Source organism: Peromyscus californicus, unplaced genomic scaffold, assembly GCF_007827085.1.
Source record: "Peromyscus californicus insignis strain IS unplaced genomic scaffold, ASM782708v3 Scaffold_16__1_contigs__length_79575227, whole genome shotgun sequence".
NCBI classification, from domain to species: domain Eukaryota; kingdom Metazoa; phylum Chordata; class Mammalia; order Rodentia; family Cricetidae; genus Peromyscus; species Peromyscus californicus.
The window spans coordinates 26,255,465-26,278,680 of NW_026294458.1; the positions used below are offsets into that span (position 1 = coordinate 26,255,465).

Here is a 23,216-nt window from a genome sequence, read left to right on the forward strand (position 1 = left end):
TCTCTTCCTGATTAAAAAATTTGTACTGCGGTAGGAAAGGCTAGCTTTCAGAAATGATTTCACTGTTCATGTACCACCTATGAGGAGCCCTTACAGCGAGCATAATTTATAATAAAGGGCAAATAGCCTTCTTTGTGTATGTTTTTCTACCTGAATATAAGTACTTGAGTTTTCCTCCCAAATAGGATGGGATAAGATGGACAAACCAAAATATTTTCTCTTTCACAGTCTCTTAATTTGTGGCATGAAAACTGAAAACAGGTTTGAGAATTGTTGAGCAATCACATATATTATGTATTATCTATGCTATCTTTTCCACAGATGTTTAATATTGCCTAACTGCAAATGCTGAAGACTATCAGTCAATTTCACCCATGATTAAATGGCCTATTGCAGAGAATATATATTTTTTAAGGAATTAGAAGGAAATCATATTACATCTTTCCATATAATGTGTCTTATCTGCTTGCAAAACTTTCCAAAGCTCATCAGATATTTGATGATGTGAAAGGATGGGTCCTTTCTCTATTTAAGACCGAATCCAACTCTCCAAGTTATCTCAATTGCTTAGCGTTTTACTGACTGTGTTACTTGTGCCTTCACTGTGGCCAAAACACCCAACAGAAACAACTTTGGCTTTTTGGCTGCAATTTCTGAGGGTCCATTCCGTAGTCATTGGTTAAATATCGTGATGGTAGGAGTGTGTAGCAGAGGAGTTGCTTCATGGTAGACAGGAAGCAGAAAGAATGGAATGCCAGCGCAAGGATGGCTTTTCCAGCTTATCCCTTTTCTTCCTTCCAGGCCCCACCAATAGGATGGTTTCTCCCTCCCAGCAGCTGATCCATTCTTGAGTCACCCTCAGAGATATACCTAAGTGTATACCTCACCAATCTACTAGTGATTATAAATCCAATCAAGTTGACAATAAAAACCATTATAACTACTTAATGAAATAAGGTGGATATAACGTTACATAAATAATGAATTAAGTCTAGGAGGAAAGGGAACTATTGACAACAAAATATGGTCAACATAATTATAGTTTTCCATCATAGAGTCTGGGTTAGGAGGACTATAAGGTAGGAGTTTAACTTTATCATCATTTCCAAGTCTTTATTTCTATTTTCAAGTATAATATAGAGTTAAAAGTGCCTTCCATTTTTTGCTGTTTGTTGAACCTCAAGTATGACTACAAAATTTCTTAGAACTGGCTTCCTTGATCCTTTCCCTTCTACCCAATGAACTCTTCTATCTAATTCTCTCTTTTCTCTTCTCAACTTCTTCCTCCATATATACTGCCTAGTAGATAACAAGGGACAACAGCAAAGTGACCATGCTTGGGGAAGACGGCATTTGCCCACACTTTAAATGTGTCTCTTTGGTCTACCATTTGCTTTTTTGGAAGGCAGAGAAAACCTAGTTGAATACATTTACAGATAGCAAAACTAAGCTTAAAGTACAGAACAGCTAGCCTGAAATAACAGTGAAAGCTGATTAAGAACTCATCTCATAATTTGAGGTGGTATGTCATCTATTACACTAAGAACATCGAGAGATTGCTCCAAGTGTAGCCCATAAGATGGATCTATTTAGGACATGTTGCTATTCATCACCCTTAAGAAGACAATTTGTAAATGTTCTTTTAAGTAATCCCCAAATAAATATTTGCTTAAAAAGCCAAGATTTGTTGCTGTGAAATGAATGTCTGGAATTTCGAAGAAGGCTAAAGTGAAAATCTTTTTTTATTATATGAATTAGAATTAGTTTTGATTGCCTGATTTACTCAATTTCTCAACATAGAAAACTCAAATGAGATCAAGAAGTTAGGCATGCCTTCATGCCTTTTCTACATCTTTATTTAAGCTGTAAGCCCTTGCATATTGAGACATCTTTAAGGACACAGTTATCAGAGCTTGAAGCAGCTCCACTGTTTCCTTCTTTCTTTCCAGTCATGTTTGGCTCTAGGAAGCATTCAGCATGTAATGGAGCTATGGTTGTGAGAGCAGAGTGAAGGCTGAGCAATCAGTGCTTTCTACTAGATTAGACTGAGCACTCTGCTTTCTCTCCATGGTTAGCTAAATGAACTCTCAGTGTAATGCTTACTGCTCACGTTTCTCTTTGTAATACTCCCAAGATTGTGGATGTGGATGTGTGCACATGTCAAAATATTTTACGAATGCCTATTTATACCTGAAACTATTCTAGATTATATATTTTATTATATATTCTATTTTCAGTGCTAAGCATAATATAGCAATTCTAAAATTAAGGCACTGATATGTATGCCTTTCTGCTTGTTAGCTTTTTTTAATTAAATGAGAGCAATAATTTTATATGAACAATGAAAGAAGATATAAAAGGCCTCAACAATGTATTTCTTGAATCTGAAGTTTACTTCTTCATCTTACTGTTTGTCTACTTCCTTTGGAACTACAGAAATAGAAATCATACTCTAATTTGTGTTTTCTAGAAAGTTCTGTAGCAATCTAGTCCCAGATAGTATAAAGGCAGTGGATCCTTTGGAAACATACTTCCTGGGGGAAGGGGTATAGTCTAAATGGGTATCTGAAAAGGATCTGATTCAGAGAAGCCAAATTTAGGCTGGGCACATTCTAATTGTAAGTGGCCTGCTGCATCCAGCAAAGACCCGAAATTTTCAATTTGTAATTCTCACTTTTTCCAGGTATGTCTGATGATACCAGCAACACTTCTGTTTTGAACAGTTTCAACTGATATTTGTAGCTTACCTGATTCTAACAAGTGGGGCACTCTAAGATCAAAATTAGTTTACTATTTCTCATAATTCTGGAGTGATGGAGCTTGATAGGGAATTGATCAGGATTATGAGCGTTACTGGATGCCTCCCTATAAGTGTGATCACTGGTAATTCCCAACAACACCATAGAGCACTCAAATAAGGGAGATATTGTTATGTTAGCCAAGATATTTGAGCCCTTGGCCATCTTCCTTCTCTTTTTCTTCCAGAATAGCATGTGTCTGAGTGTATGTAAGGGTTCATTGTGTAAGGGTCAGGCTTTCTGGCTTGATGCTTGCTAGATGCCTGCTCTTTTTTAAAAGAAAATGAGGGACCAGTAAATCTAGGGGAGAGGGGAAGTGGTAGGAAGAGCTTGGAGGAGTGGAGGGAGTAGAGTCTGTGGTAGGGATGCGTTGCATGAGAGAAGAATAAATAAAAAGAAAAATAATAAGGAAAAATTTAAGAACCTCACTTAATCTCTGAACTTCACATTTCTCTCATGAAAAAGGGGGAAAGGAAATAGCATTAATTTATACCACAGAGTGGTTACAGTGATTCAATGAGACACTTACCATGCAGTATTTATCATAGGGACTGGCTCTTAATCAATTGTTTATTAAATGCTGTATACTGTTGAGACCAGCCCTTCCATCGCTTCATTCCAGCATACTTACCCCCTGCCTACCTTAGAGGTATGCAGAACAGAACATGCCCCAGAAATGTCCTGATTGGGACTTCAAAAGAACAATCAGAGTTTAGCACAACTACTAAGATTTAAGAGAGAGAGAGAGAGAGAGAGAGAGAGAGAGAGAGAGAGAGAGAGAGAGAGAGAAGAGAAGAGGAGAGGACAGGACAGGACAGGAGAGGAGAGGAGAGGAGAGGAGATTCACATTTTAGCTTTAAAAACTACACAGCTATGCAAAGATAGATTGAGAGACCTATCAGTGTGACCCTCCTTTGTCAGTCAGTGACTCTGTCTGTGGGCAGAATACCTTTTTACTTCGCCTTCAGATTGTAAAAAATAGAAAAGAAAATATTAACAAATGCGAGTGGATTGTTGTCAAGTGAAGCCAATAAAAATGATTACTCTAGCAATATAAAAGTGTTCCATAAAAGCTTAATAATCAACGGTATTTAAGCTGTGTTCCACTGAGTAAGCTGACAGGGTGCCCATGTTTTATAAACAACATTTATGGACTTTCACAATTCAAAATTTCAGTCTTTATGAGTTGTATATAAATCTGGGAAGTGGTTGAAGCCACATTTCAAATCTAAACCTCTTCTGAGGCACCCTGCCAAGCAAGCATGAATACCCAAGGGAAATCCCACTCTTAACACACAGCCTGGCAAAACTGGCTTGTCCTTTAGTGAGCTAAAGAGTGGGATGGGACTAAAAAAGAATAAAAGAAAGAATCTCTCTAAATCTGTAAGTGTAGGCTGGGTGTTTCATTTTCTTACACATAATTATCTTAGAAATTATCAATGTTCATCTGTTTTGTTTGCTCATAATTTAGCTACTGGTAGATGTATGATGCAAAGCTTTTTAATGGCATAGATTAAATTGCATCTGGGCCACTGAAGCGCCAGTTTTTGTTTATTTGTGTGTTTTTGACCTAAAGAACATTGTAAATAGAAATATCCCATACCTATTGGCATGATTCAGTTGAGATTATTAATGTGATTATTTTAAATGCCACTCACTGGATTTCATCAAACTTTCCCTAACAAATGAGAATACCCTGATATCAAAGGAGTATAGCTTACAAATCTTTGTGAAATGGATTCCTACAACATCAGAAGTTATTCTAAATGGAAGGAAATAAAGAAAGTGAGGATGAGGCCGGGCGGTGGTGGTGCGGGCCTTTAATCCCAGCATTTGAGAGGCAGAGGCAGGAGGATCTCTGCGAGTTCGAGGCCAGCCTGGGCTACAGAGTGAGTTCCAGGAAAGGTGCAAAGCTACACAGAGAAACCTTGTCTCAAAAAAAAAAAAAGTAGAAAAAAGAAAGTGAGGATGAAATTAAGAGAGGAAAAGAGAGGCCGGGCGGTGGTGGCGCACGCCTTTAATCCCAGCACTCGGGAGGCAGAGCCAGGCGGATCTCTGTGAGTTCGAGGCCAGCCTGGTCTACCAAGTGAGTTCCAGGAAAGGCGCAAAGCTACACAGAGAAACCCTGTCTCGAAAAACCAAAAAAAAAAAAAAAAAAAAAAAAAAGAGAGGAAAAGAGGAAGGAAAGATAAAAGAGAAGGCAAGAGGTACAAAGGCAGTCAGTTAATTTCTCTCTTCAGCAAAGAGTTGCAAATGTAAACTTCCCTGTTTCCCTTATCAGTGTTGATAATCCCACTTTGAAAGATGTAATGACACTACAATAAAATATAGGACTGATGAGATGGCTCAGTGGGCAAAATCACCCACCACCAAGCCTGCTGACCTCAATTGATCCCCAGGACCCACACGGTGGGAGGAGAAAACTGGCTCCTGCAAGTAGTCCTTTGACCTCCATGTGTGTGTGGCAACCCCCAACACTCACTTAACAAATAAGGGAATATAATTTTTAAATTAAAATAAATAAATGAAATTTAACTGAATCCATACCCAGAATACTTAGGTGACTCAAAATTATATTTCCTATTGCATCTGCCACATGCTCTGTGTCAACCACCCAGTCAAATCACTGGTTGATAGTCTCCTACGGGGGTAACATTGCTAATACTATATCAACAGAATTTTTGGAGTCCCCTTTGAGGAAAATCCACCAGCAGCACTGGAGGGTGGGGACACAAGCAAAGAACTCCATCATTGAAAGCCAATATGCATGCTGACTGCTCAGTAGGAAACTCCGAGGACAGTACGATTAAAGGAGGCTTGAAGGTTCTCCCTTTCATCAGTGAAGGAGGGAGTGTTCTACAGGTGTTCCAACATCCTATTTCATATAACAGAATCGTCTTCCTACAAAGTGGTCAAAGGCACACTGAGTGTTGAGTGTGTGCAAACAGAAGAAGGGATATATAGTTGGGAAACTAAGAAAAACAAGAAAAGAAATTATTATCACTGCACGTGGTACTCACCAATAACAAAGCTATAAATAGCAAAAGGCATAGGTAAGTAATATATTCACAGATTACAAATAATTTCCATATATATTAAAGCCATGATCAGAATTTATTTGAAAATTTTTATCTTATTTTCTTAGATTATCCCCTAGGATTTATTTGACCCCTGCCTCTACTGTACATAGGTAGCCTATCTTTTCATGCATCTTTAAGCAGTCATGGCATCTTAAACTACCCCTGGTAGCTGTCCATTTCCAAATAGTATAGTCAGATTGAAAATTACTCTGTTATTTTAGCCAGGATTAGAATGAAGCTCAAAGATGTGGGGAGGAAACGTGGTAGAGCCTCTGGGAATTTGAGACTGATATCATATGATACATCTCCTTGTCACCTTTAGTTTCTGTGATTCCACGAGATTCACCATGACTGAATAATTTGTGCTTGTCACACTCAACAAGGAGGCTGAGAGAATTCAGGCCAGAAAAGCTACAAGCTGCATTTCAGAATCTAACTAAGATAAAAGTATCAATCCAAGATAAGATGCAATAGACCTAAATATATACCATGTCTTTATGTCTAATCTCCAAACCAGAAATCTCAGTTTAAAACATATGACCTGAGGGAACCAAATACATCATCTACTCCCTCCTGGACTACCTCCATGTTGAACTTCATCTACACTCCCAATAACATTTCAATGTACACTATACAGTCAGATATTTTTAAATCTGGAATTTAAAAAGCTTAAGACAGAGTATGATCTCTATCCACATTCAGTGTCTAAATACATTTTAAATTAAATAAATGATTAGAATTTACAAAGTTATAGGAGGACTCTATAGGTAAGTAAAAAAATATTAAATATAAATTAAATCTAGTCAATTTCTGGTCTTCTAATATTTAACATTTATTGAATACTAAAACACTATAATCAGTCATTTAGAATGATCAAAGCTTAAAAACAATAAATGGAATTCTTTGCTTATTCTTAAATATATATATTAGATTTTTCATTGATTCAACAAATTATTTCTATAAAACCAAACCAAATAAGTATATATATAAAATTACATTGTGCCTTTGTGTCTATTCCCCAAACTTTAAAAATTCTAGTTTAAAAAATATGGTCTAAGGAATGTCAAACATGTCATAGACTTGAAAAGCATGATTGGCTTCCAAGAGTTACAGAATGACACTCTAGATATCTGCAAAGTGATTCCCAGACTTCTTATCTGAGGCTTAAACTCTAAGCTGAAAGAAAAGGAATCAAGACAGTTTTGTTCAATAATCTGAAACCAATGCCTTAGTTACATACCTTGCTGTTACTGGGAAAATAAGTCACTGGTAGAAAGAATCATGATTTATTTGGAACTGGAATGTGAGAGCATGCTGATAACTATGGTAATTATTATACTCTAGAGATTTACAGAATGTGGGGGCTAAAATTAAAAGAAAACAGACCTGAGAAACTACAGAATAATCATCTGCCATGATTTTGTATCTAGGCAAATATTCAATGATTTCTTTTTCAATCTGAAGGCCAGATGTTTTAACATTCCTGGATTAGTCTGTAGTCTAGTCTCATGAACTTTCTCAAGACAGTAGTCTGTCCCAAATTTAAACCCTTAGTCTGCGGGATAAATAGATAAAGTTCTAAAGGAACACGGCAGCCCAGCTAAACTAGTCCAGAAGTAACTTTATGTCTAAAGACCTTTGGGTTGAAAGGTACAATGGTTAATCTTGATTGTCAATTTGAGAGTCACCTAGGAGATTAGTAAGGCACATCTCAGTGTGCATCCATGAGAGGGATTTCAGGGAGAGTCAGATTCAGAAGTCTTTATCTATTCAATAGTTTTTCCACTGATTGATGTAAAATAGACTTTAACTGACGGTGGAGTTAAGGAAGGTGAGATCTAGTTGAAGAAAATATGCATATGCTTTAGAAGAGTATACCTCATCTATCTATCTATCTCTAAAAGATCTATCATATATATATATGATATGATATATTTATATATCCCATCTCTTTCTTCCTAGCTACCACGAGGTACACAACTTTGCTCTGCCATACACTCTTGCAGCCATAATATCCTGCTTTACCACAGGCCCATGGCAACAGAGCAAGCTCATTATGGACTAAAACATCTGAAGCTGTGCAACAAAATAAATCTTTCTTACCTTAAATTGTTTTTCTTGTATAATAGTCACAGTGATGAAGGCAACATAAAAGGTATTCTTGGTTACACCAGATTATCGAAAGACTTTGGAGACATCACCATTGTGGATATGCTGGAGTGAGGGACAGGACCAGCTCCCGGGGTGAAAGTGTATTATTGCATTTATCCTGCTCTTAGGGCGTTCTATTCCAACTCTGTGCAGGCTCTTTGGGCTGTCACAATAAAAACACTCCAACTTCCATGCTATAGCTCCAAGCTGAAGAGAATCCAGTACCTTTTCATATTCACAGTCAACTCTCAATTAGTCATGCATATGAGAGTAGTGTGTTTGATAATAAAATGATAATTTATGTATTTGGGTTTTTTTCCTTTGTTTTTGGCAACATCAACAGACTTATTTTCCTAATTGTGTCTGACCCCAATTAGTGTCATAGCTAACATTCTCCAGAGCATACACATATAAACACATACTACTCACCAATTGGTGGTGGGTGGAATGCCCAGAAACACTTTGTGTGATAGGGAAAGGAAGGCTGAGATTATATTTTTGTTGCTGGCAATTCACACACTAGATAATCAATAAAGAGTTGGCTGTATTTATAGGAGGCTCTTCCTAAAGCCAAATAATCACATTAGCTAATTCCCACCCATGAAATAAATGTAGTCTCAGTAATTACTTATTAAACTAAGTCTATCAGCATACAGCACATTTTCTTTTAACTGGGATTATCAAGCTTGACTGTTTATATCAATCCAATTAAGATAATTGTCTGAACTCTCCAGTACTGGCTGCCATGTAATTCTTCCTCGGTTTTCTCTCAGGCTTGTAGATTTGGGGGAATTCAATATAACTTCGGTGATTTCCAGACAGTTGTCTAGACAGTTCCCCCTGGATGGTACAGGCGGTCTGGCGCCAGGCTTAATATCCCTGGTGCATCCCACCCATGACCCACCCCTGCTCCAGGGCTCACCTTTCTCTTCCTCAGCTTGGCTGCTTTCCGCAGTCTCCGTTGGAGGCTGGGCTGCCTTGGTGGCAGCATCCTCTGCAGCAGGGGTGGTGTCAGCAGCATCAGTGACAGCAGCAGGCACGTCGGCTTGTTTAGGCTCCTCTTTGGCAGGGCCATCTTCTGCCTTGGAGGACGGCGAGTTATCAGTGGTAGCTTTAGCGGCACTTTCTGTCTCAGCTGAGCCGGCCTTCTCATCTGAGGGGGCCGCATCCCCCTCACCTTTCTTCTCCTCAGAAGGTGCATCTCCTGCCTTGCTGGGCTCATCAGCCTTGGGGCTGGTGGCTGGGGCAGCATCAGTAGTAGCAGAGCCGTCTCCCTCCTTCTTCTCCACGCCATCAGCAACGGGAGCATCCTCCTTCTTCTCGTTTGCCTCGGCCTCAGCAGCTGGTGCATCACCCTTCTTCTCGCCTTTGAGCTTTTTCCTTGTTATGTGTCCACGGAAGCTAGCCTGAATTTTGGTCGCAGCCTTATGAGCCTTGTCTTCCGGTTTGACACCATCTTGTTCAATCTTTTGGTCCTCATCATTCTTTTCGACCTTTGTGGACACAAGAAGGACAAAAAGGAAAGCTCAGGGGGTGTTCTCAAATCTAGACATTGGAGAGCTATTGAGTGGTTCACTCTGATTCAAATCAATCCGCAGAGATGCTTCTCCAGCCACTGCTGGAGATAAGGTTTTGCTGTGTAACCCTGCCTGGCCTGAAGCATGAGAGCTCCTTCCTTCTCAGCTTCCCTATTCAGGGACTACAGAATTGAATTACTAACCAAATATTACTGTCCTTTGACCTCCAAGAATCATAGGTATTAGAAGGATGTCCTGGAGAAGTACTATAATTCAAGAACTCAAGAAGTTGAGGTAAGAAGATTACAGCAAATTTAAGGGCAGCCTGAACTACATAATGAATTCTAGGCTAGCCTACGCTACAATGTGAGACACACACCCTTACTTTAAAGAACAAAAAGTAAACAAACAAGCAAACAAAATTACTGATGTTAGCTCGGATATATATATTTTTTTTCTCAAGTCAATGTTATTCTATAGAGCAATTGAAACAAGCCTTGTTTTAGATGTAGCTTGGTGACTCAAATCACATTTGCCTTAGGTTTTTATAAAAGGGCTCTCAAAGATATTGGGTTCTCAGGATTTCTGAGGACTAAAACTTAATGATTTAAGAAATATTATGCAACAGCCTATTCATCTCTCTCCCCTAAGCTTACAAGCATGATCAGAACATTAATATACTCAAGGAAAGGAGCATGCTAAATATTTCAACAGTAAATTCCATCAGGGATTTATGCAAAATATAAATGACTTTCAGGACTTTGAGCAATTCAGAATGTGATGAATTTTGATGCTGGTGACCAACTGTTTAACTATCTCAATGTTATCTAAATAAGCATACCAGGCCTCCAAAATTTGAATATAGAAAATAGTAATAATCATTGAGTTTTAAAAGGTGAGAAAATTTGTTTTGATTGTTTTAAAAAATGGTCCAAATTTACTAAGTCCCAAACATAGCCCCAACGTAATTTAAACCTAAAATTAGTGTTTATTATCATAAATAAAGCATCCTAGTAGTGCAGATATGAAATACCTTTTGGCAATAACATTTATGGTTTTACATGTGCAACAAATGACCTTTTTCCGATTTGGAAATTCAATCAGAAGGTAGGAACAAAAGGTATAGTCCTGGAAAGAAATGAATAGGCAAGGACACAAAATTCTGCATCGTATTGATACTCACCATGGTGCCCTGGCTGGCTATTAATAGTCTCTAATTTTTCCTTTACCTTTTCTTCATATATATATATAATTTATATACATATATATATATCTTCATATATATTTACATATTTTTATTTTTGACAGTTCCATTCACATATATAATGAATTTTACCTATTTTCACACACCCTCCACTGTTTCTCTATCTATCCATCTATCTATCTATCTATCTATCTATCTATCTATCTATCTATCTATCTATTTATCTATCATCTGCTCCCTCTTTCTCTTGAAAAACACTTCTTCCCAAGAAGCCATACTGCTGATATCATATCCTCCTTTTTATATGTGATCCACTGATCCACTGAGTTTAAAGTTGCTTGCATGAACATGGGTGGGAAATTACTTGCTGGAGCATAGGCAACCTATCAGAGCTATACCACTGAAGAAAATGACACCCACACCCTCTCCCAGCAACTGTTAACAGCCCACAGATCCAGAGGAAGGAGTAGTCTCATAGGCACTCCTCATTGGAAATGAAATGTTGAGGAGCCCAATCATGTGCAGATCCTGTGTCAAAATGAGTTCATGAATACAATGGCTAAGCTTTGAGCATCTAGCTTTTGCTCACATTTGTGAATCCTATTCTAGGGGCTGTGAGTTATAGCAGTAAGCAGTATAACAACTTGTTCTCAAAAAAATTAATAAAAGAGTTTATTGTGTACTGTGTCCCATGCTTGGTCCTAATCTGCCCTTGGCTTTGACTTTGCCCTTTGCTTTAGTTTAAGAAGAAAGCCACAGCAGTCAACACACAATATGCTTTTCCACCTGTCACACCAGCCCAAACCCAGTGACCCAGATCCAGCTAATCATGATGTGGTTCTGTTTGACATTCTTTGGACCAATGTACGGACCTGTCATTGCTTAGGTCCATCATCATCTTAGTGGATACACAAAGGTATCTTTTAAAACAAGATACATGTGAGTCGAAAATCAAGATCGACAGTATTTTCCATAAAATTCAAGGCAAGCTCTTCTTTTCCCTCAGTTAATCACACATATGATTCTGTACAGAAGGAAAGAGAAGTGACAGTACTTTGACATGGCCCATCCTCCTCTTTCCTGCCTCCTCCCAGAGCTACGCTGCAACTGCTTCTCTATTGGAGGCATCACCTCCTTCCTGCCATCCTGCTGCTCTTGAGGGCTCCTACTGGGACACACACAGCACAATCTGGGGCACCAGAGCATCTGTCCCTGCCAGGAGCCCTCTGCTCAGAGATGAAATCATAACCCTGTAAAATTAACAGTTGTGAATGGAGCACAGAGTAAAGCCAAGATGTTATTTGTTGTACTCAATTGTGGATTTTCTGAATGAGGCACTAGCTTATATGATAGGACATCTGCATGGAGGCGCTGATGCCAAGTGGTTCTTCAATATAAATACTACTCTTTCTGTGGATAAACAAACCAGTTATTTCATATTAGGCCAACATGCAGAAGAGGCCCTCCAGTGACTCAAGAAAGCTACCATGCCCCATTAAAATACACAAATATTTAAAAAATGGAAAACAGGAGGAAGTGAGTAAACCAAAACTAAGGATGCATAAAAACCATCATGGAAGCCCACTGCTTTATAACCTAATCAAAAACATACAATTTTTAAAAATGGTGTTTCAACTCCTATATGGGTGGACAATGCTTCCCCTATAAAACATGAGTTATTCAAATGAAAATCTCAGTGCCAGAAATGAGATATTTCACTATAAACTATTAATCAGAGAGGCTCAGAAAAGCCCACCCCTCCCATATCCCAATTCCCCAAAATCACAGGCCATTTCTATTGCTTTTAGTTTCCAAGCAGAACTAAGGACACTTGACTCCTGAGGAATCAGAGATCAATCCAGAAAACAACTACTCAGAAAAATCAGCTTGCTTCATCCATAGCATGAGTCAGTGGTCCAGTCTATGTTTGGACTAAGTTCCTTTACCAAGTGTACTCATCCTCAAGTTCAAGTTTATTGCATTACAAACCTAGGATTGCTTGAAGTTTCTTGTAGCCAACACTCCGTGAAACACCATCTTAACACTGCCACAATGTACAACAGAGTATCGATGCTAAGCACACACACACACACACACACACACACACACACACACACACACACACACACACACACACACATACACACACCCCAGCAAGGAGATGGATGCAAGGTTTCATAAGTGCCTAAGGTTCAGAACTAAAAATAACATGCATTTTTCTGGGATACCTCAGTGCAGTTAAGGTTTTACAATTATCATGAGAACACTCAATCCTCCAAACAAAGCACAGCTTTGGTATGCTATATACTTCTGTCAACTACAAATATTATTTTAACTTTTCATTTTTTTCTCTGAGATATGAGTGATTTTTAAATACTTCAAAAGCCATTGTTGTGTGGCAATTCTTCTTTCTAACTGTGATTATTCCATTCTGGAATAATGCCTGTTTACTCTGTGCTATTAGACATTATATGTTAATGGTATGGTATGTAACTTGTTTTTTTGTTTGTTTGCTTGTGTGTTTGTTTGTTTTAATAGCCACTCTCAGTTGAGAAATTGTATTAGGTCTCAGGTGAGACTTCGGACTTTTAAAGGGTATTGGAATTATTAAAGACTATAGAGATTTTAAAGTTCAACTGGATGTATTTTTGCACTATAAGATGATTACTTGTCTAAGGGAACAAGGATAGAGGATATGGCTTAGAGGTGATGTACCTGAGAATCAAATTGACAAAGGGTGGAGTTGTGATGGGTTAGTGTTAATTGTCAACTTGACAGCATCTGGAATCTAAGATACCAGCCCCCAAGAACACCTCTGAGTGATTGTTTAGCCATTGAGCATGCCTGTGAGGGATTATGTTTATGAAGATAACAAGGTAGGAGATCTAGCCGACAAGTGGATGGACCATTCCTTTGGTTCAGGTCCTTGCCTAGTTGAATATTGTAGTGGGTAGCCATTCCAGCTTTGATCTGAAAGTTCCAACCCCCATTGAGACTTCGGCAACTGTCACGCCTATAAGGCGGGGACAAGGGAGGCGCCTGGAGACCCGAGATCTGGATGGGCTCGCTCTCTGTTCCGGGACCCTGGACGGTGGAGGTGGACCAAGCAGAGCTCCAGAGAACACCGCTGGACTGCGATACACCTTCCCCAGACCCCGCGACCTACCTATCCCTTAATTTGTAAGTTACGCCATTAAATAAATCTCCTTTTAACTATGTGGAGTGGCCTTAATAATTTCACCAATAGAATATAAAGGATAAAATGAGCTAAACAAATACCTTTATCTCTCTTCCTCCTATTTGTGGGGAATACCACAACCAGCTGCTTCAAGCTCTGTAGCTTAACTCCCCTACCGTGATAGATTGTACCTTTGCACTGCAAGTGGAAATAAGCCCCTTCAAACTTAAGTTGCTTCTGTGAGGGTGTTTTATCAGAGCAAAAGAAAAAAATAAAAGAAGCTGAGAACATCTTTAGTAAACTAAAATATGACTGATTTGATTGAGCAAGTCATTTTTAAGAAACAAAAGCAAAGGGCAAAAGATGTGCTAAACAATGTTTCCTCTAACACAGAGTTTTGTGCATATGAAAAAAAATCTGATGTGGCCTATAAAATAACTGGAGTAAAATATTAATACACACATATGAAATTTAACAAACACCTACCTATGATCCATTCTATTCTTATTAATAATTTATTTTAATGAAGTTTTATTCTACTTGTGATCATAATTGATACTTTATCAACATACCTTAGGAAAACTACGCAAGTATCAAACCAGTTTACACTAGTGCCTCTCCATTTGCTTTAAATGTAGTTAAGAATCCAGAATTATATTGAAATGCCCCCCTTCTAAATGAGAAAGAGGGATGGATGAACCTCCTCTACTTCCTTAGATGAAATGGCTTCGAATTTTCCTGGGCAGAGGTAGAGGAGAATAGGAGGAGTCACAGGTGGAGCATACAAGGTTCCTTCCACACTATGCTTTCTTGGTTTGAAGATTTTTCCAAGGTGAAAAGGAAAGAGAATGTAGGTTGAAGCAATGAAACCTTTAAGCCTTTTCCAACAGCTGTCATAACTTGATTCAGCTCTGACTCAGAGTCTAGTAAAAATCCTTTCTTAGTTACAGGCCAAGTGAGATACTTTCATGACCGAGTAATTTCCCAAGGGAATGTGTTAAGAGGGATTCTGGAAATCCTGGCAAAGTAGTGGTGAAAGAACTTCTTTTTTCCTTAAGGAAGGGAGCAGCATATTGCTGCTGCTGCAGAATCAATAAGAAAACAAACAAAAAAAAAATGACCTTGAGTTGTCAGAATAGGAACCAAATAAGGGAGATTCTATATAACACTACTGTTAAATTCTCAAATAATAGCTAGTGACTAAAAAATAGGTCTATGGTATATTTCATATTTTATTTAGCATGTACTTTTCACCTATTTCCTTAATAATACTAAGTAGCATGTTTTAAATGGTTTAAACACCACTAAATAAATAGTTATGCTTTCTAACAGAGAAGCTCAGCATATGAGAAAGAACTTGCTTATATTTGCTGCTGGATTCCAAGTTTTTAAACTGACGCAGGAATCAGTACATGGCAGGTGATGGATTAATATTTGTTTAATATTGATGAACTAAAAATTCCAACATCTTATGCTAGAGAGGTGATGGCTTAGCCTCAGCAAGTAAAGGCACTCGGTACAGAGACTAACGTCCTGAGCTTGATTCCCAGGAACCCATAGGGTAGAAGGTGAGAACTGTCTCCCCAAAGTTGTCCTTTGACCTCCACGTGCACCTGTGCACACAAGCGGTCCCCCCCACACAAACATTTAACATTCCAAATAATGCCATTTCAGAAATATGATAGACAAAGATATCAGGGTTTCCTTTTGCCAACTTTGTGAAAAGCCTTCTCTCCCCGGTGATGAAGTTCAGGAGCATCTATCTCTCAGCATAGAGATGAGAGAGGGGAGTTCAACAAAGAGAAGCTACAAGACTACAGGTGTGCCATTCCTGATGCGAGTACAAGAAGCCAGTACTTAGAGTTAGCCAAGCCATATCATCTCATGGGTTAGCAAGTCTTAGCAATAAAATAATGTTTCCAATACCTACCTCTTCTACATCAGTGAAATTTCTGAAGATATTTGAAGAATGTTATAACAGAATCTCTCTCTCCCTTTATTGATACCTAGTCCATGTATTTCTCAAGGCCTCAAGTGGGATGATGCTCTCCCCTTTTAAACTGGAGTTGGGAAGAATCTAGGCTTAAGAAAAGGCATATATTTATGCTAGCCATTTCATTGGGCACGTGCTAGACAGAAATTGACTAAACTCTTATGGGTATGGCAGACATGGGAATAGGTTGCCTGACTGAATCAAGGATCAAAGCCACTGACAGGCACATTTAGGCTCTGCCCTCTCAGAGGTCACTATTTCTTTAGAGGTCAATGAGATGGAAGAGAGAGAAACTCCCTATCAGGCCACTCAAAAAGCTGAGAGACCAACCATAGAGAGACTATAAGGCTTCTACTTGGTCCTTAGTTGGTGGCACTACCTGGGGAGGGTTAGGTGTGGAGCCTTCTTGGAGGAAGGACATTGTCGAAAGGTTAGAGTCTCATGCCGTTTATGGTTTGCTTCTTGTTTTATGCTTCCTGGTGAAGGTGTGGTCTCTCAGCTTCCAGTTCCCATTGCCGTGCCTGCTACCTATTGCCATGTTTCCCTATCAAGATAGATTCTGATCCATCTGGGGCCATAAGTTAAAGTAAACTCTTTCTTCTGTGGGTTGCTTTGGTCATGGTATTTTCATCACAGCAACAGAAAAGTAACTAATATAGCTGGTGACAACTGGGGTGTAAAGGAGAAGAGTAGTCATATGTAGGGAAAAGATAGATGAGTAGCCCAGACATCCCCCTGGACCACCACCGTGGGTGAATTCTTCCCAGGGAAAAGGCCCAAGAATGAACAACGTTCAAGTCTTCTGGAGAAGATCGTCAGATCTGTCCACCAAGAAGGAAGCCCCTGGTTTGTAGAACTTAACATCAAACAAACATCTTCCCTGTCAGACATTGAAACTATCCCTTTAATTAAACATTCAAGAACACAAGATACAATGAAATGGACATTTATTTCTTCTACTATATTCTTCTACACAAAATAGTAACTACTAATTGATTTATACTTCCTTTCCTTCTCAACTGGCATGTGCCTTCATTCTACTATTAAGTAAACTTTTTCAACCATAAACCCTCTGAGAACAGAACCTTCTCAGCTTTGTACACCTTCAGCATCACAGCAGTTCAAAGGGTGTCAGCACATCACTGCTCCTTAGAAAATACTTACTGGTGGTTTTTAAGTGGCATACCCCTTTGTGTTGCTGAACACAGACTGAACAAACTTTCAGCACTCAGCCTGCCACCTGGGTATCCTGGAGATGCTCATCAAGTCACTCTCCAGCGGTCCTTTTCCTCTATCCCTTTTCATGTGTAATGAGAGAACAGTATATACATGAAATATTTCAATTCAGTCTTCATCATAACCGTGTGAGGAGCACATGATGCTACCTGAATCAGAACCCCAACATTTAGAAAATGAAAGAAAGCTGTGTGGCCCAGATTCTAAATGACACAGTCCATTCTTGGTCCCACTTGGTCCAGTGCTTTTTTTAATGAAGAAAGTCAACATTTCCTGATTATTTAGAGCATGGGCTATGAATTACAAATGTAGGTCTGAAATCCAGTCCTACTGAAGACTTAACTGCTCACCACCTTGGGCAGGTCAGTCTCAGTTTCCTTACCTGTGGGATGGAAGGGTGAAAGGACTATCCCATGGTGCTGTGATAATTGAATGAGTTCGTGTATGGACACCATTTAACATAGTCCCTGACACATTGTATATGCTCAGAATGGGTAAATTCTAAATTTCCTCTCATAATCACTTTCATTTGCCAGGCATGGTAGCATATGCCTATAATCTTAGCCCTTCAGAGGCAGGGAAATCAGGAGTTCTAGGCCAACCTCAGCCTTACATTGAGCTGAAGGTCATCCTGGGCTACATGACCCCCACCTCAAAAACACAAACAAACAAATTTTAAAAAAAAATCACTGACATCATCATTATCATCCCCCTCAGTGTAATGTTTACCTCATCAAGAGACTAAATTAAGACCTGTCAATAATAAACATCAAAGATGGTTTGGCCACTAGACCTTATTTATCACCTGGCTTGTTGGCATTCCCATCCAGAGATGAGGGCGGGCTGAGGACACTCCTTAACTCCCCTGTACTGCTGAGCTATCTATCTTCAAAAGTATAAGCAGTACACTGTCTGCAAATGCCACAATATGAAGTTCATTTCTTTCCTACCCCTGGGAAGAGAGAGATGTGTTTACACTGCCAAGGTTGAATAACAGCCCCACTCATTTCCTACCTGACACACACTAACTGCTTCCTTTTTCTTCCTCTCCAGCTTCACTTTTCCTCCAAACCTCTACATGTCCAGAAGAAATGATGAAATCTATTCATTTTCAAAATATATGACCTTTATTTGACCTCACAAAAAATTCCCATTTTGTTACTAATTTTTATTATGTCCAGCTGATCCACTTATATCCCTTGTACGTCTGAATAACTGCCTGAGCTGGTTCTGAGAACTACTGTGCATTTATGACTGGTGATAACCAAAGCTGATTAAAAGTTACAAATGCAAATGCCACACACTTTATGGGGGATTAGTTGGTGAATGTTTGTTCCTATGAGAAAGAACCATTTTAATTTCAGATTATTCAACTTCATTCAACACACCCCCATGGGCAAATTAATAATACCCAAATGTCATGTACCTAATCTAGAAAGGGTACATGTTATCTACAACCAGAGTGCATGTTATTATGAAATCTATTTGGTAGGTGTTGAAAAAGAAATTTGAAATACCATTTGGGGGTGGGGGAAGACAGTGTTTTGAATTGGTGTATGATTCATTGTGCAGTATTTTAAACTTAATAACATTGTTTCTCAAAGAATCCCTGTGACCTAGAATGAATGATTCTGCTATCACTTTATACTTTTCCAAAATAAGGAAATAAATAAGTGAAATAAATAAATAGGTCCACAGCTAGTAGGATGGATCTTATATATACACAGTTATAATCTCATATAATTTTCACACCTACCAAAGTCATGCCAGTTATTTAATAGTAGACAGAAAGTATCATTGAGTATGTAGCAATCCTGATATCAGCTCCAGTTCTGGAAATATATTGTACTTATAGAGCCATGGAACAGGACAATACAAACAAAGTGAAATTTGCTCTTTCACAGACATCAAAAAATGGGTGAGTTCTCCATTAAACATTTTATGCTTTTCATTCCTTCACAGAAATGAATAAAAATTCTCAAGAAGAAGTACTCTTAAAAACAACATGTGCCCTTATCAAAAACTAATATTGAGGATAATGATTATATGTGTAAAGTTAACAACCAATCAAAAATAGTTTTATATCTTAAGTATTATCCTAAACACTTCATTATGTTTTTATTTATTCATATAAGTGCCAAACATGTTCAGTGAATATATTTTATGCAATAATGGTGTAACCCTAGCACCAGTGCTATAATGGATAATATTATTTTATAACAGAGGGACTAAGGCACAAGGGCACTCACTAACTTGCTCAGAATCACACACCAGCAAATAGCAGAGCTAGGATGTGAAACTAAATGCTTGAATGATACCTGGAGGTGAAATATCTCCAGAAAGTTAGGTAGTTGAGAAGCCAAAGTGAGAACTGGGCATCTCTCATCTCTGCAGATTTCCCTCTCAAACATCCCAGGCAAAATGAAAACAGCAGAGTTGGGGGGCAGTACAGTTCAGAATAGGGCTTTGTCGTAGCCAGTGTCTGGTGATGCTGGTCAGTTTCTAAAAGAATCATCAGAACTGTCACCCCGGTTTTATCTCCCCCTTTCAAAAATCTCTCTCCAAGAGAAAGAAAATAGAAACAAATCTTCAAAGCAGGAGCTGTGGCATCATGACCTTGTCACCTCAGTGATGATGTGACTCGTTTTCCTTGTGAAGATTTGGATGGGAAAGATTCACACTTGAAATGCTGAGAACAGCTCTGAGGCCAGCTTTCCTATTTAATTTTGAAAGCAGGCGAGAGAAATTATCGGGGAGCAGAGGAAGCAGTCTGAGAGAAGAGGAGAGAAAAGGGTGGGGTTTGGATCAGGAATTATGGCTCTTTAATTAAATGAGAGAAGTAAGTGGGTTAACTAGAGTTGCCCTGGTGAATTCTTACAGAAAAAAAAGGTAGCAAAGGGTAGGTTCTGCCACTTATTCCTGAGTCTGAGAATTTAATTCCAGTCCAAGTTTCTGAATTAAATATTGCCTTTTCCTTGCACCAACAATTTCTCTTTTCTCCACAATTATAGTGAGGCAGATAGGGAAATACACACATAGGCAATCAGCTCTGATTAGCTTCCCAATACTAGCTACCACACTGACATCTAGCTCTTTGAAGGAATGCTTTACCTGTTTTAGTGGCTGTTATTGTGATGGAAACCATTATAACCCCTTCCACCTTGTGGTCCCACAAGCAGAAAACACTGCATGCTTTAAAGCTATGTACCTATGAAGAGGCAATCCCTCCTTTCTGTTTTGAAATTCTTAAATAAAATTCATAACATCTGAATGAATTCTTGTGGCTTTCCCAAGGATTTTATGATAACTCATTCTTTGAGCTAAACAGTTAAACTGAACAGGGTAAAACAGGAAGGTATTGCCTGATTCAGGTATATGTGTGTTAGCAAAAGCTGCTTTTCTTTCAATTTGGTGCATCACCAAGTGAAAGATGGGGAAAATGAGGGAGGGGCTGTACAAACTGGTGCACACGGAAAGCCTGAAGACATTTCTAGCATCTTAGTCAAGGAGACAGGCTGCTGCAACTCTTCCCCAAATTCTGATGTATTCCTCATAAATTAATTCTTCCTCCTGTTTATGTGTCTCAGATTGAGAAATGAGAGGACTGAGAAAAGACTCCCACAGATCTTCAGTAACTCACCCTGAGACTGAGGCAGTATGATGGCTCCTAGCTCAAGTAATTATCTACATTGTCCCCAAACCAAACTCACAGACACAAAACGGAGTGAACAAAAACCACTTGATAAAACCAGCCTGTGATAAATGGTTCCAACAGAGTGACAGTGATCTGGTACAGAAATAGCCCAGAAACATAGAGCACACGTTTTGAATCATTGTGTTGAATCAGGGAACTAACGGGGCTAGCTGCAGGGGTTGAGGGGAAGTGCAAGGGAAATCTGGATGAAGATTTCTTTTTCCATTAGCAAATATGCCTGAGCACATTATTTCCATATTGTAAGCTTTAAAACTGACACTGGGTGTTGCCACTATAATACTCAACCTAAGAAGTTCTTTTACTTAGTCTGTTTTCCACTCAATTCATATTAAGTGAAAATAGAATGGTGTCTTTATCATAGTGTGTTCCTCCTCCCAACCTCAAAATAAATTAAGTATGTGCATTGTTTTTCAAGCTAAGAAGACATGCATTGCTTTGGAATTTGGAGTCAACCTAGTCTCCTAAGTGAACTTCAGCCTAAGAAACCCTCACACTCTTCATATGGCCCTCTCTAGCCAAGGTCTGTGTGCTCAATGACAATGTGGCTCCCCTTAGGGTCTCTGTCTTGTATGTCAGCTGAAGATCTTCACATCCCTCATGACTCATCGCAACCCCCAGCTCATTGGCTGGAGAACTTTCTTGCTTTGGCTCAGTTGTGTGATCAGGAGTTAGCATCTTTATTCTGCAAAGGGTCAAATTACAAATTAAATTAAAAAATTCTGGGCCATATGGTCTCTACCTCTACTACTCAACTCTGTCATAATAGTGTGAAATATCTCATGGGTAATGCCTAATAAATGAGTAGGCCTGTGTTCTAATGAAATTATTTATGATCTGGAAAAGTTTGCATTCTAGAGAATACCAAGGAGCCATAACATATATCTATCAATTTGGGTTTCTTTCGACCACTTAAAAATGCAAAAGCTACTCTCATTTTGCTCACCAGTTTGCCCACTTGTGGAATAGACTATTAACTTTATGTTAAACCCCACTGCATCTCCAGCTGTATTTGTTTTGTTTTAAAGCTAAAGTGATTCGTGTACTTTCCTCCCCAATACTCCAATACTCTGTAAATTCTCAGAGGAAAGGAAAACTGTCATAATAATAATGTTGATAATAGGGGTTGGCAATCATTGATCACCTTGTCAGACACTGAACTAAGGCTTTGCATGGAAATTCTTATATGCATGGAGTAGGTATTATTATAATTATAATATATGAGTTAAGTAATCTTATTTTCCAATGAGAAAATTAATGCTTAGGGAGGCTCTATACTTAATGAGTAGAAGAGCTAAGATTTGGCTGCCTTGACTGCCTGACTCTGGAATTCAACATCTCTCACTGTTTCACATACTAAAGTCTTAATAATGCCTGGGAAATAGACATCATGATATGGCATACCTCTTGATTTTTATCCAGAGAGTACATTATAATAGGAGAGACTGAAAATGAACCCACAGGACAATCTACAGGGCTATGGCAAAGGCACTTTGGAGGTAAGCAAGCTTCAGAGAACTGAGAAATGGGCAACACTGAAGTCTGCCTGCCTTAGGAGAGCCTTTGCCCAGTTATTTCTTACATCATACACAACTGCACCTGGACATGTAGTGACTAAGGTAATGTCACACGAGGAAGTACAGAAAGGAATGAATGGTGAGAAGATGCACAAAGACACATGCTGAGCCCCAGTGGAAGGGCCAGGCCTGTGAGCTAGCAGCACCCCAGCTGCTCCCCCAGAAGGAAAGAGATGAGTGACAGCCAGAGGACACGTGCCATACAACAAGACATTCCTTTTGCCATCAGAGTTGAGCAAATTGCTTATGTGTGAAAGGTTTGTGGAACCAAGTTAAATGGTGCTAAGTCACTAGACAAAAGATCACACCCTTTAGCTCAAGACACCTGCCTCTGGAGATGATTTCTAACAATTTCCAGCCTGGCTGAGGACAGGCAGTGAAAAGCATCCACATTAGCGAAGCAGGCAGTGACCTGGCAACAGGAACATAAAAGGCTCCTTAAATCCCCAGGGCTGCTGCATCTGTGCTAAGAAAAAGCTAAGAGGAAAGGTGGGCTACTTGTTGGTGCTGCTCACAAGGACTAGTAGCATCTGCCCCACTGAGGGCAGCTGGTGCTAACCACTCTCAGTGCAGACTATAACCTGGCCTGGGCTTATTGCATCAGGATCTACATCTTAACACACATAGGCACATTAATGCGAACAGTACTGGCTGCATCACCCACACTCAGCATACCTGTTCTGGGAAATTCACAGTTCCTTCTGAATAGCACTCTAATGGAAAGATGTTTTCAGAGGTTGTCTATTTATTGGATTCAGAGAAATGAGGAG

General features: G+C 39.1%; 1 protein-coding gene across 1 annotated transcript in view; it reads right to left on the reverse strand.

The window, feature by feature from the left end:
• Gap43 (growth associated protein 43) overlaps window positions 1-23,216 on the reverse strand; it is a 95,658-nt gene that overhangs the window by 36,627 nt on the left and 35,815 nt on the right. The window contains exon 2 of the mRNA XM_052740702.1: window positions 8,952-9,522. Coding sequence (XP_052596662.1) covers window positions 8,952-9,522 — 571 coding nt within the window. The remainder of the gene's footprint in view (window positions 1-8,951; window positions 9,523-23,216) is intronic.